Raw genomic sequence first — 18,938 nt, 5'->3', positions numbered from 1 at the left:
TCTGTGGAGAAGCGACCCTGCGGGCGGGCGGGCGCGAGGTCACTCCGGGTTAGTCTGTGGTTGGCCCAAGTAAGAGCTGAACACCAGGCGGAAGGGGGCGGGGTCTTATCGAGGAAGAGGCACCGCTTGCGCGCGTCGGTGGGGCTGTGTGTGGTGTCGCGGCTCGGAGCCCGGTCCGGGCTGTCATTCAGGTACAGAGCCGGGCCCGTGCTTGTCGGAGCGCAGCAGCAAGCCCGCAATGGGGAGCGGGGCGGCGGGAGCGGCAAGGGGAGGCTGCCCCACTCTGGGGGTTGTGCCTTTCCCCCCTCAGTGCTGAGGATGCGGCTATCCCCGGGGAAACCTGGGAACCGGCAAAGGACGTTATGCTAAAGCCATGCTCTGATGGAAACTGCCATTGGCTCTTTGGAGAGAGATCGAGTGGTTAAAACGATATTTCAGAAAAAATAATTCGTCTAACAACGTTTTGGGCCCTAAAACCTAAACGCAACAAAATCTAGTAGTCGCCTTATTGTTTTACTTATGTAGCAATGGAGACTGGTCCTCTCTGGCTCATAGCCAAGCATCTCACGTGCTAAACACGAGTTAGCAAATAGCTTCTATCCTGCAAAGGCCTCCAGACCTAGTACTTACTCCTGGGAGGGAGTAGTTCTGTAGAAGTCCATGGGAGTAAATCTGGTAACAATCCTGATTAACTGTTGCCATCCTCCTTTTGTAGTAATTTACCCCTGTCCAAAGGGAATGTAAAATGGTACCGAATCAGAATGAGAGCATTTTGCACCCTCATTGCACAAGCGTAAACACATATAGGAATGTGTATAGTTGTGGATAAGGGTTTTTGTGTCCCTTAGCTTATCATGCACCACTAGAGTGTTACTCTAGGTTCAGAGAAGTGTACCTTTAAACTTAGATGTAACATCCTTTATGGGAGAGGTATCTGTACCTTGGGACTGAGAGGGCCAGATTCTTCACTGTTGTAAATGAGTACCCCTTTGCTGAGGCCTTGTAACTCATTTTTTTTTTATTATGAACAGCTGGACTGTCTGTCAAAGATGTTATAATGTTATAAAGTAGGAGGAAAGGGAACTGATCCAAAGAGCTGCTTGAAGTTTCACAAAGAGTAATATATTTGTATTATTATTGTGTTTTTATAGTAGTACCTGCTATAGGGCGAGGTGCTTTCCAAATAGGAAAAAAAGAAATGGTACTTTTTTCCAAGGAACTCTCAGTCTAAGGACAGATTGACAGGCAGACAGATAGGCAGAAGTTTGGGGAAATGTGAATGAAATACTATTCTTTCTTTTTAGTTAATGTGCATGACGAGTAGATTCCTTACTGACTTTGCCGGGGGGCAATAAAAATACTTCTCTGAAACTTCCTTTCTATTACGTGCTAGTTTGTTAACTCAAAGCAAAGTCAGTGTAACTATATACATTAGTTTGGTTGAGTATGGACGGTAGTAAGAGGCAAAAAGGCATCCTTTAAAAAGTGGAAGTTAAATCTTAGTGAAGAAAATAGAAAGGAGCATAAACTGGCAAATGAAGTGTAAAAATATAATTAGGAAGACCAAAAAGAAATTGGAAGAACAGCTAGCCAAAAAAGTAATAGCAAAAAAAAAAAAAGTAAGTACATCAGAAGCAGGAAGCTTGCTAAACAACCAGTTGGGCCACTGTACAATTGAGATGCTAAAGGAGCACTAAGGGATGATAAGGCCATTGTGGAGAAACTAAATGAATTCTTTGCTGGGGATGTGAGGGAGATTCCCAAACCTGAGCCTTTCTTTTTAAGTGACAAATCTGATGAAAGTGTCCCAGATTGAGATATCATTATAGAAGGTTTTGGAACAAATTGATAAACTAAACAGTAATAAGTCACAAGGACCAGGTGATATTCACCCAATAGTTCTGAAGGAATTCAAATGTGAAATTGCAGAACTGCTAATTGTAGTCTGTAACCTATCGTTTAAATCAGCTTCTGTACAAATGACTGGAGCAGGGGTCGGCAACCTCTGACACATGGCTCACCAGAGTAAGCACTCTGGCGGGCGGGGCCAGTTTGTTTACCTGCCATGTCCGCAAGTGGCTTCGACTGGGTGCGGTCCCCCGCTCCAGGCCAATAGGGACTGTGGAAAGCGGCGCAGGCCGAGGGATGTGCTGGCCGCAGCTTACTGCTGCCCCCATTGGCCTGGAGCAGCGAACCATGGCCAGAGGGAGCCGCGATCAGCCCAATCTGTGGATGCGGCAGGTAAACAAACTGGCCCAGCTCGCCAGGGTGCTTACCCTGGTGAGCCATGTGCCAGAGGTTGCTGACTCCTGGACTGGAGGATAGCTAATATGATGCCAATATTTAAAAAGGGCTCCAGAGGTGATCGCAGCAATTACAGGCTGGTAAGCCTGACTCTAGTATTGGGCAAACTGGTTGAAACTATAGTAAAGAACAAAATTTTTAGACACATAGATGAACATAATTTGTTGGGGAAGAGTCAACATGGTTTTTGTAAAAGGAAATCATGCCTCACTAAATCTACTAGAATTTTTTGAGGGGGTCAACAAACACATGGACAAGGGGTGGGGCAGGCTCTAGCTTTTTTGCTGCACCAAGCCACCAAAGTGCAAAAAAAAAACCCCTATAGCTGGCTGGAGTGCTGAAACAAAACAAACAAACAAACAAAAAGCTGCTTGAATGGACGACGGGGTGAATCACTTGATGATTAACTGTTCTGTTCGTTCTCTCTGGGGCACCTGGCATTGGCCACTGTCAGAAGACAGGATACTTGGCTAGATGGATCTTTGGTCTGACCCAGTATGGTCACTCTTATGTTAAATACATAATTTATCAATGTGCAGGTCAAAAAATATACTTGTTGATAATAGGACTCTTGCATAGTTTAAGAATTACTCTTTTAAATTAACACTGTGAACTTGAAATCAAGTCAACTTTAACAAGTTTTAAAGGTAGTTTCAGGTATAACACTACACTTTCTCCTGAGTTCCCATGCCAATTCTTTTAGGACCTCTAATTGAGAAACCATGATCCTGCAGATGTTTACACACATGCTTCTCTATAAGCGGGAATGGGATGAGGTTGTCTTTTTATTATTATTTTATTTTATTTTTGTTGCTGTATGTGCAGGTAACTAAGGCCCTGATGCTGCAACTGCCTGGGTATTTGCATATGCTTGAGCAGTTCTAACCATAGGATTGGAATCTAACTGACCTCATGTTCTGCAGTCAAATGTACAAAGTAATCAAGTTGGGGGAAAAAACAGAGAAATTATTTTGGTGTGATGGGGTGAGGGAGTCTTTGGGAAACGGACTATTAAGGGAGCAAGAAAGAAATCCTATAAGCAGGTTGTTCAGTGTCCTCTGTAGGGTTTCTTCCACTTCCTCTGAAGCATCTGGACTAGATTGGCCACTGGTCTAACCTGGTCAGGTAATTTGTACATTCCTGTGAAACAGTCATTTTTCTATAAAATGTCCCTTTCTTTTTTTTTCTCCTATAGGCAACTTCCAGAGGAGCACTTGGCTTGATATGGCTTTGATTAACTTACAAAGTTTCCAGTTTTATTCTTCTAGTGTACGCACATGCAGAGCCCTGGGAACGCTAAGAAAAACCTTGAACCACCTTAATGATCAAGGCAGACAGCTAAGGTCATGGTGCTGTGGTTCCTCAGTCTTTGGCATAGTACTTTCAAGGGTTAGGTTTCGGTATGTGTTTTGTAGAAACTACCATGCAGAACTCTGGAACCAGCCTAACTCCATTATGGGAACTGTACATCTTCACAGAGATGCTGTGAACAGTTCTAAATCTGATGGCAAAGGGATGGATGAACAAAAACTTTTCATGGAGCTGAACAGCTTGAATTCATCCGATGAGATTTTTAAATTTCTGAGTTCTTTAGAAGTTATATCTGACACCATGGCAGCAGCAGCTTTACAGAGGATCTGTGAATTTGAAGTGGATGACAGTGGATTGAAGAATCCTGAAGCCATATTGGAGAACGAAGTCTTCAGGGCATTATGCTTTCAGTTTGAACATGAATCACAAAATCTGTCAGACACTGGTCTCGTGACTGCTTTGCAGGCTTTGATAAAGTTGCGTGTTGATCCCTGGAGTACTTTGATTGTACGTTTGGTATCAGAGAGCCAGAAACGACTTGATAAGGGACAATTAACCATTAGAAACCTGTGTATTCTTGGAGAAAGCTTGCTTGATTTGGAAGGCCCAGGTTGTACAATGCTGGAACAAATTGTGAACCAAGTACATGGAAAAAAGCTTGAAGAATGGACCACTGAGGAAATAGCAGTGGTTTATGGAATGCTGCAGATGAGTATTACAGAAGAAGGACAATACCAAGACTTGTTAAACCACATGAACAACATCACTTTAACCTTAGCTCCCCAACTAAGTCCTAAATTGATAAGCAGAATACTGAAGGCACTGGTTATTCTTGACCAAACTCAGGCAATCCCTCTAGTAATAAGACTATGTAAGTATTCAGTGAGGCATGTCCCTCGATTCACAGATGATGAACTAGTAAATGTGCTGGGAGCTTTCATACATTTTGGACACACTGACCAGTTCTTCACAGAAGCACTGGAAAGGCTTGTTCCCAAATCCTCCTTCACCATGCACCCTGAAGCAGTCAGCAAAGTCATGCAGTACTGCTGCCGAAAGCTGATCTGTTCTAAGCCCATCTTTGATGCTGTGGCAGAAAGTTTTGCTTATAATGCCGACAAATACACCACCAGACAGATTGCTGAGTATATTGTTCCATTTGGGACACTCAATTACCTACCACCAAGTGCTCCCTCTGTCTTCAGAAAACTTGAAAGGATACTAAACGCTCGCTTTACTCAGTTTCAGCCTCACGCCCTGCTGAATCTGCTCCACTCATGCACCCTTATTGAGCGCTATCCAGTAAACTTTCTGGCAAAAATATTTAATCCCTATTTTCTTCAACAGCTGCAGGGTAAGGGCCCTAAGTTCATCTGTGTCTCTGTTACTCTATATATTAGCTTCTCTCATAGCATCTGCTTGCCACCTATGTATCTCAAACTCCACAATCAGCTGTTGGAGCTAACTGAAGAAGAGGGGACTAGGAAGTTGAAGGTACCTGTACAAAGTTTAGAGACAGAAACTTCTAAAGGAGAGCAGGAAGATAGGCTCCTTTCCTGCTTTAGCTGTTTCTGATTAAATAATAATACTTAGCTCCTTCATATTTTAAAAGTGTTCCGTAAACATTAACCAGTTGATCCTCAGAAATTAGTAAATATTATCCTCAGCTTAAAAATCGGGAAACTGAATTACAAATTTTGGGAGTGGGTGGCAGAGGCTTCCTTTCCCATGCTTAATCCACTAGAACTTGCTGCCCCTCTGATGTCATGATATCTTGCAAGATAACATGAAGAACCCTGAATTCAGATCTTGCCAGATAGTTAGTTATTTTTCTTCAGACTTTAAAAATACAGCTATAAGTGGGATATATGATTTTCAAATATTTGATTTTTATATGTAATTTTTAAGTTTATTTGCATGTTCTGCTAATGATTTAGGATAAAGCAGCTTTTGTGCATATTTATTTAAAAACAGCTCCCCTTTGTGCAATGACTTGCATGGGAATTCTTGTTGAACACGTATCAATACTGAATGTTTGAATCTTTTTGTTTCAGCTCAAAAACCAGGTTTGGACAGATTTGTCCTCTCACAGCTGACCCAGCTCTTTCTAACAGTTACCTTGGAGTGTCCCTTCTATGAGGTAGTGGATATAAGTTGAAATATTGTTTGGGAATTATTTTAGTCCATGTAGTAATCGTTGCATAATTGTTCCTTCTGAAGCAACATAATACAGACTGATGGTCCCTAAACTTTTCAGGATCATGCCCCCCCCCATTGTCCCCATCTGCCCCTCCCTCACCCCCTCCAGCCAGGAATGGGACCGTGGCTCTGGGGGAGAGGTGACACACACGGAGTAAGGGGGGGCAGGAACGGAGCTGCGGCCCTGGGCCAAGACTGGGGCCAGTACAGGGGCAGAGGCACGGGCAGGGTCCGGGAGCTGGGAGCAAGGCTGGGGTAGAACTGGGAGCGGGTCTGGGTGGCACTCCCTCCCTGCCCCCTGTGGGGGCTGGCCCAGGCCCTGTTGCACCCTCCATGAACGTTCCTCTACGCCCCACAGTTTCAAGACCTCTGATATAGATATATACAGATGCCCCCCGGGTTACGCAAACCCAACTTATGCGAATCCGCGCTTACAGAAAAAGTTCCGTAAGCTAGAAATAGTTTGAGTTTTTTTGTTTTGGTTTTTCTGGTGTAATGGTCGGGTATACGTTTCCGACTTATGCAATATTCAAGTTCCGTAACGGAATGCTTGTGTAAATAGGTCTCTTTTCATGATTAAAATTGTGAGGCAAGGAAATTGTCCTACTTTATTTTTCTGTTCTCTGCACAACCAGTTACTTACAATGCACTATAGGCAGCCATTAAAAAAACACTGGAAATCCTGTCTGGTTGCAGAGGGAAGGGTTATTGGCAAGGATTTCAAAAATGTGTAGAAGAAACTTAACCTACTCTGGCTGGCAATTTGTCTGACAGAACATTTATTGGCAGGGAAATGCTAATTCATCAAAACAAACTTTTTGGAGGAAAGGTTTGGTCTACCCTTTTAATGGCCTGATGCTGCGAGGTGCTGAGTGATATCCACACCCCTGAGGGTTGAGGGTATGCAGCATCTCACAGGGTCAGATCCTTATGGTTTCTCTCACAATCACTACATAATAAACAGCTGTCCTGCTCCTCACACTTTAACCCATAGAAATTCAATATAATTTACAAAGGCTGATGAGAAAGGGAGCACTGTGATGAGGGGACTGCTTCCCTTAGCCTGAGATATGTTATAAAACCTGAAGTTGCAGGAGTTGGGGATGGGGAAGTGACAAGCTCTTTGGACCATAAATGAAATTCTGCTTTAGGAGGACATTAAGAGCTAGGAATCTTCATGATGAGAAAGACAGAGTCTTTATTTTTCCTGTCCCACAGAAATGTGAAAGCCCAGTGGAAGAGCTAGCATTTTTTGTCTAATGGCAGGAACATCTGAGTCATGGGATGCTCTCTTCTCTTCTCTTCTTTTCTCTCAATTTCTCGCTATGTAAAATGCTGGCAAATCGCTCTTGCCTACTTTCTTTACTTTCCACAGGAAAGTAAAGTGTTGTCTGGCCCAACTGTAAGAGTCTAAAAGCAGTGCTGTCTCTCGTTGTTTCCTGTGCCTGGTTCTGAAGGGACAGGACAGAGCTGATGTTAATGTTGGAGCTACATAATTCTGGGACCCACCTGTAACTGACAGGAGGTCAGGAGGACTGGAAACCAAGCACATCTGGCAGGCATAGTTACCATGACTCAGACAGCAGGGATCTCAAACGACATTCATTGGGAGTGAACTCACCCATTGCACCGAGCCATGCATAGAAGATGTTTCACTTTGTTATTTTCTTTTTGGTATGAGAGGATATAGAAGGTAACACAAGCTCCTGTGATTCCTCAAGCAGCTTCACTGGAAAATTGAAACCTTCAGGCTTGTCTCCTTGTAGCCTGTAGTGTGGACCAGCCTAGGCCACACTTGAAGCTGATGGTGGGTGAATATATATTTGGACATATAATAAGAGTCTTGCTTGGAGTGTTTCTGTTGTTTTAGTTTGGTGTAGTATTTCCTGTTGTTAGGGTCCTATTAGGGTCCTGATTCAACAAGATACTGAAGCACATTATGTATACTTTGTTACAATATCAGAGGGGTAGCCATGTTAGTCTGGATCTGTAAAAGCAGCAGAGAGTCCTGTGGCACCTTATAGACTAATAGACGTATTGGAGCATGAGCTTTCGTGGGTGAATACCCACTTTGTCGGATGCTCCAAAATGTCTGTTAGTCTATATGGTGCCACGTGACCTTTGCTGTTTGTTACAATAATACACGTACTAGTTATTAAAAAAATAGCTTACCCGCCTCATTATTTTTTTAGTTTCTTAATTATCTGCATATGTAGGAAATGTTTCTATGTGCTACTGAGGTAACTGTAAGTGCAGAGCAGGTAGAGGCTTAGATTTTACCTTTTTTCTTGCTAAGTGAAATTTTATGAGTATTTCCTTTTCTTTGCTCTTTTGATAGGGTCCTAAACTCCTTCCAAAGTATCGAGTAAAATCCTTTCTCATACCAGGCCGTTCACTGGAGTCCTCTGTGGACGTTCACCTCTACAACAGAGTGAAGACTGGACTAGTTGATTTGCTAGGAACAAGAATGTATTTTGCTTCTCATGTGTTGACACCATATTGCTATACGTTAGGTGAGTGATGTTGCCATTTTTTAAGTTAGAGGGGACTGGACCTTCCAGACTTACACTTCTCTAATTCTGTGATTATTGTCACACTGTCTGGAGTGGCTCAAGGCTGAAAGTGCCAATTGCAGGGCAGACACCCCAAACTGGTGGTATGATCTGTAGTTAGATATCACCAACCCAATAACAAATGTGAATTCCCAAAGTACAACCATAGTTTGCTAATGGAGTCACAGACAGTCCCCTTAGACACTCCAGTCTATCTTGCCACCCAGGCAAGCAGGACCACGTGATAAGTGGTCACTTACACATAAATCACAGATATTCCAGGTTGCTCCCAGTTCTAAGAGACCAGCCACTTACCCCAGATCAGTTTGTTCCTTAGATCTCACACCAAAAACAATGTTGGTAGCCAATCCTATAATAAACTAATTAAAGGTTTATTAACTAGGAAAAAGAAATCAGGGTTATTTAAAGCAAGAGAGCATATACACAAGTGAGTTGCAGTCTCTGATTCAAAAGGTGACAGAGTTGTACTAATTGGTCAGTTCAAAGCATCTTTCAGGGCTAACCCCTACCAAGTAGCATGGGGATCTCTTTGCCTGTGTTTAGAAATATTTACCTCTCAGTCTAAACAGCATGAAAGAGAGATTCAGTTTCTCCTTGTCAGGGATTTTTATCCCCTCCACTACAGAGTCCAAACTGATGGGACGAGTTCATGCATAGGTCTCTCCTTCCTGGAGGAAATTAGGAATGCAGTCAGTAAAGTCTTTGTCCTTTGATGCTCCACAATGCTTAATTTGCCTTCAGTGGCCATGGACAAGCACTTTACCTTAATCAGTGCTGCGTGTCCTATTTGGCGAGTTACAAAATTACAGAGGTTTACAATGCAGACGCTTCAGTATAACTTTATACCATGGGCTATAGAGGTTATAAGTGAGATCAATACATGCAACATATTACAAGCATTTTATAAAGTCTAAACACATTCTTATCAACTTACCATCTGCCATCACCTCTCTGGAGTAGAGAGACCCATGTCTCCTTCCTTCCTGTCTAGGATTTTTTCAGGCTGCACCTTTCTCTGCCTACACTGTGATATTCACAGCAAGCCAGGCTTTCTCTTTGAAGACTGAACAGGTGTGGTGGCCAGCAGTTATAGGTTACCACTCAGCTCTTTCTCTGAAAGACAGAAAATGTGCAGTTTAATATATTCTTATTTATGTTAAATATATATTGTGATCTCTGAGACCAAAAAAGAAAAAAAATTGGACAAAATTAAGGCTATAAATAAAGCTTTTAAAAAAGTAGTATTTATCAAAATATTATAGTTTGAAATTCAAAGTTCTTAACTGACTCATGGCACAGTGCAGAAAGAGAAAACACTGAGAAATAGAGAATTTTTGTTCTGTTTTTAAAAAAAATTGTTTTTTGTTTTTAATCCATCTCCAAAATGTCTTGTCAGGCAGGGAAAGGTAACCTCAGATTTGCATGTGCGCACACAAATCTTGTTTAGCCGGAGTCCACTCATTTTAAACTTTTGGGTGGAAAGGATATTTTACTGAGATGTTGGTGGGGTAGTTAAAAGGAGATATAGAAAGGAAGCTACTAGTATTATACACTCACATTGTAGGCAATACAGCTATGGAAAAATGAAGATATGCCACTGTCTTGTCTTGAATGTCAGAAAATTCTCCACTTCAAGTATGCATGAGGCCAAACAATCATTCCTTGATTAAAATCTTGGCAAACGGAAGGTCTAGGTTGTCCGTGGTAATTGCTGGTTGCCCAGATTATACATAACCAGCAATTGCATAATTTACATGTCTTTTTTAGAAATGTTTGCACATGTTTGTCTGCCTTGTTTATTCTTTAATCATTAACCACCTCTTTCTTCTTAACTCCTTTTTAGGCCTGCACATGGATAGATGTAATTTGCAATAGAAAGTTACGTTCGTTCTTGGGGAGTGTCTGTCATTCAGGGAAAAGTATTAATAAGAAATAGATGGAAATTACAATAAGCAGTGTATATTGTATGAAAGGGTTTGTTTTTCTTTCCCACTCATCCCTTCCTCAATGCAGATGTTGAGATTAAATTAGATGAAGAAGGCTTTGTATTACCTGCCACCCAAAATGAGGAGGTGCACAGGAGGTAAGAGAACTACAAACATTAGAGGCAAAGACTATCAGACTGTGAGATTACATTAACATTGACAAAAATGGCAATATTCAGGGTGAAATTCTGACCCGACTGAAGTCAATGGGAGGTTTGCCATTGATTGCAATGAAGCCAGATTTATACCATGAGTATCTTAAAACTTTGACTTGCAATGTATCACATATAGACTCAGATTTTGAGTGGTTATGAGGGACAGATGAGAAACTCACCCTTCTCTATGTAGGAGCCAGAATGGATAACACTAATTTTCTAATAAATAAAAATGAAATCAAATTATATTGCTTACTTTATTGTTTGTTTTCTTTTCATTTTATACTTTTAAGTTGCTAAAGTGGATGTTTGGTACTTGTTTCTTTAGTTTCCTAATTACATAAAATCTGAAATTTTACAAAACAGATTTTTTTCTACTAATTAATTTAACCTTTAAAATGTCATCTGTGTGCTGAAAAAGTTAAGTCCAGGGCCTCATTAACATACTTCATGTGAGACCAGCACAACCTCAGAGACTAAATCAGAGGTGGCCAGTCTGAGCCTGAAAAGGACCCAGAATTTACTAATGTACATTGCCAGAGAGCCACAGTAATATGTCAGCAGCCCCACATCAGCTTCCCCACCCTGCTCCCAGTGCCTCCCACCTACCAGCAGCTCTGCCAATCAGCGCCTTCTCCTCCCTCCCCTTACCTCCCAATCAGCTGTTTCATGGTGTGCAGAAGGCTCTGGAAGGGTGGGGGGAGAAGTGAGGGCACTGCAGGATTCGGAGAGGGGGGCAGGAAGAGGTAGAGTGGGGGCAGGGACTGTGGCAGAGTTGGGGGTTGAGCACTGAGCACCCCACAGCACATTGGAAAGTTGGCGCCTGTAGTTCCAGCCCTGGAGTTGTTGCTATACAAGGAGCCACATATTAACTTCTGAAGAGCCACATGTGGCTTTGGAGCCACAGGTTGGTCACCCCTGAATTAAACTGATAAGCAAGGAACTTATACTATGTATTTGCAATTGGACTTCCATAAGTCAAGAAAGTTGAGATGCTTTGACAAGGCTGTACTCCTCTGGCAGAATTTGCCATTTGATATCCGTGGGATTTGTGCTTCTAAGTCATGAAAATCCCACCTATATAGTTGTCTAAATGTGGGGTTAGTAGCTTAAACATAGCCTCTTACTTTTGAAAAGTTTGGCCTATGTTCACAATAACTTTAATTTATTTAAAGTATTTATTGAAAACTGCACATTGTGAAAGATGAGACAAATTTTGTTTTGGAATGACAAAGGTTTTATGCCATTTGAGAGACATTTTTAATCAAAATACAGTTTTTGCCCCTGATGCTGCAAATCTTATACACATGCTTAACTTTAAGTAATGTTCATTTAAGTAAAGCTACCTGCTTAAGTGTTTGCAGGATCAGAGTCTTGTTTTCAGTATTCAAATAAGATACCCCACCAATAGTGGCATTGCAAATAAACAATTTAGGTAATTTGATTCATTATATATTTTAATCTAAAATTGCTGTATAACATTTTTTCAAATTAATTTTAGAAAGTTTCAACCTGATTTAAATAAATGATAAAAAATAAAATTATTTAAATTGCTTTGATTTAAATCACTCTACCCTGGCAGGGGCCAATCACAGTAGCATCCCCTCTGCTCTGACCCCCTGAGGGACCATGTGCTCTAAAAGGGTGTGAGAAAGAGGCAATATCCCTTGCCCCTTTCCCTGGGGCCCACAAAGTAGGTCTAATAATTGATAACATTGTTTTTAAATGCACTTTTGTGTTTGATTTTTAGAATAGCCCTGTGTATTGATGGTCCAAAGAGGTTTTGCAGCAACAATCACAGTCTTCTAGGCAAAGAAGCTATTAAACAAAGACATTTGCAATTACTTGGTTATGAAGTTGTGCAGGTAAAGGCTGACTCTATCAGCTGGTGCTTCTCTAGCTAGAAAAAAATTGAAGGCTAATTTATAATAAAGCTTTAAGCTACTGCTGCAAACACTTCCCATGCTGGTTGTGGACTTGCCCTGGCTGTGTGACCTCTTCCCTTTCTTGGTCTCTTCTGCTTGTCTTCCTTGTCTTTTTTATTATTAGTTCATTCTTTCTGCTTGCTAGTTGCAAATTTCAAGAGCACTCAGCTCCTATGACTGTTTAAGATTCAAATCCTGGTCCCATTGACTTCAGTGGAAGTTTTGCCACTGAGTTCAGTGAGACTATGGTTTGTACCTAAATGTCTCACTTTTTTTTATTTTTGAAAGACGGTAACTGGGATTTTTTTTAAAAGGTGAAGGGTTTCTTGGTAAGGAATACCTATAAAACCTCTTTTCTGTTCCTAGAATCCCTACGACTAGGTCATTTTCGTTATTTTGCTTGTTGTTCATAGCTACTTAATTTTTGCTGAAAGACTTTTTTCCACTGTGGATTGAAGTAAAATCCTTTTTAAAATTTTGCAAATGGAGAATTTGTTATAATCGGCTAGTTCAATGCACCCAAGTTTTTATAGTCACCCAGTTCTAATAGTAACTGACTTAGGCCCTGATCCTGCAATGAACGTCACACTCAGGTATTCCCTATAGGGTCCACTTGCATAGAATCAATTGCAAGATTGGAAGCTTAATTTGCATTTTTAAAAGCTTAACTTCATTTACGACATGCAATTATTCATTAAGGAAAATTTCATTTTATGAAAGTTAATCTTAAAGAATATTGACTGTAATGCAGTTGTCCATTTAAAGCCATTTCTCACAACCATTTCTCTGTTTAACTTCCAGATTCCATTTTTTGAGTTCGAGATTTTAGATAACAGCAGAGAGATAGTAGAATATCTGCACAAGAAAATTTTTCCTCATACCTACAGGCTCAACTGGTGATACAATATAACAATAATAGAATACAGATTGGTCTACAGCACCTTTAGGTACTGTGAACTGTATATTTTTTGAATGGGAGAACCACTCTACTTTCAAAGTAATATCTCATAGGATGATTTTAGCTTCTGAATGTGAGGCTCTGCAGTTCCTGGATGGATCGATGTACAAAGAATTAGAATGAGCAACAGAATTTGTTATTTTGTTATTTACTGCGGCTGAATAATAATGGAAAATGCTTGCAAAACCGTTCACGCTGAGTTTCCTGAGTATTGCACTTTTCCTTTTAGAGTTGACAGAGGTATGCTTATAAATGGGTAAATACATCATTGTATGTGGGGTTACTAAACGTTGCTAGACGTTCAAGTTGTTACTGATCGGGGCTTTTCTCAGAGGTACAATAAATTCAGTTGCACAGCGTCAAATTAAGCACTGCCTTACACTTTGCAATGCTGGAATTATTGGAGTTTCCAAAATATGTAAAGCAGGGTAGAATTTTGCCTCTAGTGTGAATCAAAAGGCTTAGTACTTATGAAACAAATGTAAATACCCTAAAGAAAAGTATTCTCAGAATTGCACATATATTTAAACTTGTATTGATTTTTTTAATAATGTGATTTTAAGTATGCAAGTTTTCTATTTACCAGGCATTCTAAATGTGAAAGAAAATCAGTGCACTTCTTTCATATTTGCTCATGTTCTTATTTATATTTCTCACCATTTTAGATGTCTGAGCTGTATTACATAGAACCTAAAATATTAGTGGTTTTAATGTTCAGTGACTCTAGTAAAGAGCACTATTGCCCATTGATCATAGAGTAAAATAATTTATTTGAAAGCATGAAAAATTCATTGCATTGTCATCAATCCAGTGCTGTTTGTTATAAGCTCTTTTTCCAGATAAAATGAAGAATTATTCTTAAAGATGAAACTTGAATCCCCGACTACCTTACACTGTCAAATCAACATTTATTTTCTCTGATAGAGACCACTCATTGCAAGCGAATGGAGGTACACAGGTGGCACTGAGGGCCTCATTTGTTCAGCACAGTCTGTGTTCCTGGAGATAATGTGTGAGATAGAGGTAGGTCAGCTTGACTTGGAGAACACTGGATGAGTTTTCAGTGGGGAAAAATCTTCCAGCCAGGCTAGATTGTTTATTGGCTTTACTATTTGCACAAGTAATTACACATCACTGGACATAAAGGAAACAAAGTTAAGCAAGATTGACCCTAATTACTATAGATGGCAGGTGACCTAAGTCAGAGGGAAAAATCCTATAATTTTAAAACAAAACAAAAATACAACTCTTCTTATTTTGTTAAAACATCCACCTCCTCTAGCATCGGTTCTGTTTTTTTGTTCTGTTTTCTTCTGAGGGTACATCTACACAAGGATAAAAACCCACAGCTGATCCAGGTCAGCTGACTCAGGCTCACAGGCTTCAGGCTCTGGTCTGATCAATTGTTGTATAGATATTCAGGTTTGGGCTGGAGCCGCTGCTCTGGAACTTTGCAAAATGGAATGGCCCAGTCCAAACCTGAATGTCTACTTAGCAATTTTTCAGCTCGGAGTGCAAGCCCAAGTCAGCTGACTTAGGCCAACTGCGAATGTTTTATCCCTGTGTAGATGTAAGCTAAATGTCCCTGTTGATTGCTTTTGAAATGCAGACATCTGGCAGAGCTGCCAAGCAGTACCCAGAGGTTTGAGGTTGATGCCCAGAGCTGTAAGGACATCTAGATTTTATTTACCCTGATGTGCTTTCTCCTCACTTTGTCCTCTCGCAATCCTTACCTCACCCCTCCCTGCTCTCACTGCTGTGGGAGTGTGGCATTCTGGCAAATTGCCAGTCTGGCCTGTTTTCTGGGTCAGTTCAACCATCCAGACTCTCCACTCTGCTGGCTCACATAGCTGGGGAATAGAGCTGATCACCAATCAGAAGAGAGCTTGTTATAAAGCTCAAACAGTACTCTCCTGGTCAGCACTTCACCGTCCCACTCAGACCACCAAGTGAGTGAGTGAAGGTGAGGAATGAACTGTCAGAGAATAGTCTCCGCAGGTGAAGTGAGGGGAGGCAAAAGAAACGCCTTATTATTTGTATTATCATAGCTTCTAGGGGCTCTAGTCATAGACCATTGTGCTAAGCACTGTACAAACCCAGAACAAAAATACAATCCTTGCCCCAAAGAGCTTGCAATCTGAGCATAAGACAAGAGGCATCAGATGGAGACAGACAGGAGTCTACAAGAAAACAGTGAGACAGCACAGGCTAGCATGATATGGTTGTGGCATCAGCACAGCAGCAGCTTAATGGTAAAGTAAAGTTTGAAGGAGGATAATATGGTAGTTTTCAGATGTTTGCAGGGAGCTGCTCCCAAGCATGATGAGCAGGGAGGAGGAGCCTGTAGTAGAGGGATGGAAAGAGAGGAGTTACGTGATTAAAGTTATGGGCTAGGAGAGTAATCTTTGCCTGATTGAAGGCGGAACAGGCCTGTCTTGTGAGTACTTCCCTTGTTATGAATATTAGGTGCTGCTGCTTGTTTCTCTGACTACCCAGCAGGTGGTGCTGCTGTCAAATGGCTTGATGTTTTCAAGCAAAAATCATGTAAAACGAAGTCAGCAGACTAGATATGAGGATTAAATCTTGCTCTAATGTATTTCACCAAAAATAACCTGTTTGGAATGTGGCTGTTAGCTCCCTGGCTGTTGGGGCGTGGGTGCATGTGAGGATGGGGATAGCTCTTGTGAAAGGTGCTACTGCACAATCAGGAAACGTTTCCCTTATTAGGCTTTGTTCTTGTTAGCAAAATATAAATTATGAGAATGAAAAAAAAATCTGAAGGTGCTACCCTTTCACCTCTGCTCCCTCCACTACTCCACCCCTTTGTATGGTTGTTACTTGATTTTCTGCTTATGAAAGCCATGAGCAAGAAGTTTTTTGTAAAAACAGGAGAAGAATGCAGCTGTGGCCACAAAAGGCTTAGAGCCTGTTTCTCAGAAGTGCTGACTAGTCACCACTGAAAATGAAGTCAGTAGGATCTGTGGTTGTTCAGCCACTTTGAGGATCAGGCCTCTAATAATTGGAGTAGCCTTTACTGACTAGGCTGATTTTGGTGAGGTTTTATCAGTTTTGAACAACAGTGATGAATAGTTCTTGTGGAATTCTTTTGTTTTCATTTTCAAACAACTGCAAAAAATTTGAGAATCAAATGGCTGAATTGATGTCTGTTACAACTCCTGATTAGAGAGACAAGGTGGGTGAGGCAATCTCTTTTACCGGACCAACTTCTGTTGGTGAGAGAGACAAGCTTTTGAGCCAGAGAGCTCTTCTTCAAGTCTGGGAAAGGTACTCCAGTCATCACAGCTAAATGCAAGATGGAACAAATTGTTTAGCATAAGTGGTTAATACATATTCTAAAGGGACCATTCAATATAACTATGCTAGACACTAAAAATCATGGACTGAACAGACACTGTATTTATGGTGTGATAGACCCAGGCCAGTTGGGAACAGCAGAGTAATCCTGTTGGTATCCAGGGAGTGAGCGGGCAAAGCCCGCCCACTGCTAAAGGACCTCCCCCCCGCCTAAGGGCAGGATCCACAGGTCCGTGATACCAAATAATTCCGGGGGACAACTAGTGAAATGAAGGGAACCTGACGGGGACACCGAGCAGAGAACCCTGGACAGCGCCCCCTGCTCCTTGAAGGCTTCAAGGGAGCCGGCGGACACCACCCAGAGGAACTCTGCCCGGATGCATGAACAGACGGAGGAGTGGAAATAAGCCCCACAGTTGCAGGAAATCCCATTGGCCAGCCTCCTCTCCCTGGTTTTGTAGATGGCCATTTTGGCCAGAGCTAGGAGGACAAGGAGGTCCTGCGACTTTGCAGGGCTACGGATGGGGAGTGCATAGATGAACAAGTGAGGGGAAAAGTGCAACTAAAAACATAATACTATATCTAAGAGGAGCCGGAATAGGGGCTGCAACGTAGCACACTCTAGATAAATGTGTGCCATGGTCTCCCTCACACCGCAGAAGGGGCAAGTGTCCGGGATGGGGTAATCTATGCCAAGTACATGCCTGTGCTCACAGCCCCATGAAGGAGCCACCAACCGATATCCCTGGCGGCCTTGGAAACAGGGTGGAGTATAGGCTGGCCCACCAGAGCTCCTCGCCCTCAAGAGGTGGCAGAATATCCTGCCACTTTGTGTCAGGGCGGGACGCGAGGGTGAGGAAGTGAAAGGTGTGGAGCACAAGCATGTTTCCTTGGCACAGCCTGGAACTGAACCAGCTGCAAACAGTGCAGCCAGCTCACGTTGAAATGGTGGCGGGGGGCGGTTGGGTCCACGGGTCAGGGGTCTGATGAAAAGGTCCAGAGGACCAGGGGTGGAGGGTGGGCAGAGCGTCTCACAGGACCCAGTCGAGATAGGCCCGAGCAGTGGGCGACAAAGCAGCCTTCACCTACTGAAGTACATGCTGGGGAGTACGAGGTCTGAAGAGCCCCATGCACTGAGCAAGCATCAGGGATCCAGCCAGTCTCCCCGGTCATAGTCCAGGAGGTCTCCGACTCTGGTGGCTTCTGCCAGGACCAACCTCTGGTGCACCGCGGGGGACTCCACCGCCTGCACATGGAGGTCATTGAAAACAGCTTCCAGGTCCAGAGGTGGTCCTGGTAGAAGATAGGCAGCCCAGAGAGGTCTCGCGGAATGCCTCTCAGATGGAGATAAAGCAGCTGCCAGTCGTATTGGAGCCCTCAGAAGGGCGCAGGAAGGCATGCGCCAGTACTCTCCATGCCAGACTACCTGCACCATACAGGAGCCTCTGCAGGGCCTGGAGGCAGAAGACATGGACCTGAGTGCGTAAGCACTTCAGGCCCAGCCCTCCTTCCTCCAGGGGCAGGTGGAGGACCCCTGCAGAGACCCAGTGCACTCCTGGCCAAAAGAACTCCAGAACCGACTTCCAGAGGTTGGCTAGGAAATCTGGGGCTGGGACCAGGGTATTGAGCCGGTACCAGAGCATGGACAGGACTAGTTGATTAAGCACTAGTGCTCTCCCTCGGAGGGAGAGTCCTGTCCATATCCAGAGCCGCTCCATAACCCTGCCCTCTAAGTCGTGCGAGTTCTCCAGCAGAGACAAAAAGGTAAACGTGGCAGAAAGGTAAATGCCGAGATACAGCAGCGGACTCACGCTCCACTGGATGGCCTGATGTGCGAGTGGGAGTGAGCTCGCCTGCCACTCGTCCCCGACCACTAGCCCAGAGCTCTTGACCCAGTTGACTTGGGCAGAGGAGGCTGCTGAGTATATGGCCTGGCAAGCGTCCACCTGGGTCAAGTCGCCCAGATCCTGGACCATGAGGGGCACATTGTCAGCGTACGCCGGCAGGACCAGCCGCGGCTCTGGCTCTTGGAGCACCAACCTCATCAGCCTCCGGTGGCGGAGACAGAGGAAGGGCTCGATCGCCAGAGCGTACAGCTGGCCCAAGAGGAGGCACCCCTGCCGCACTCCCTGCCTGAAGCTGACCTGTTCAGCCTGATCAGACACTCTGCAGAAGCATACAGCACCTGGAGAAAACGCACAAATTGGGGTCTG

General features: G+C 43.0%; 1 protein-coding gene across 2 annotated transcripts; it reads left to right on the top strand.

Annotated features, from left to right (window-relative positions):
- The first annotated feature begins 93 nt into the window (after positions 1–93).
- Positions 94–14,262, top strand: FASTKD3 (FAST kinase domains 3). 2 transcript variants are annotated; one of them, XM_030551689.1, is made up of 7 exons: positions 94–191; positions 3,500–4,969; positions 5,670–5,755; positions 8,153–8,327; positions 10,401–10,470; positions 12,278–12,392; positions 13,254–14,262. In XM_030551689.1, exons 2-7 carry the CDS (start codon positions 3,529–3,531, stop codon positions 13,350–13,352), a joined length of 1,986 nt encoding a protein of 661 aa, XP_030407549.1. In that variant the 5' UTR covers positions 94–191; positions 3,500–3,528; the 3' UTR covers positions 13,353–14,262. The 2 variants fall into 2 exon arrangements, with proteins under 2 accessions (XP_030407549.1, XP_030407548.1); XM_030551688.1 differs by lacking the exons at positions 10,401–10,470; positions 12,278–12,392; positions 13,254–14,262 and adding an exon at positions 7,498–7,621 and having other exon boundaries at positions 8,153–8,235.
- The last annotated feature ends 4,676 nt before the right edge of the window (positions 14,263–18,938 follow it).

Source organism: Gopherus evgoodei, chromosome 2, assembly GCF_007399415.2.
Source record: "Gopherus evgoodei ecotype Sinaloan lineage chromosome 2, rGopEvg1_v1.p, whole genome shotgun sequence".
Lineage (NCBI taxonomy): Eukaryota > Metazoa > Chordata > Testudines > Testudinidae > Gopherus > Gopherus evgoodei.
The sequence above is the reverse complement of the archived record's forward strand: the minus strand, read 5'-3'. Positions and strand labels throughout refer to the sequence as shown.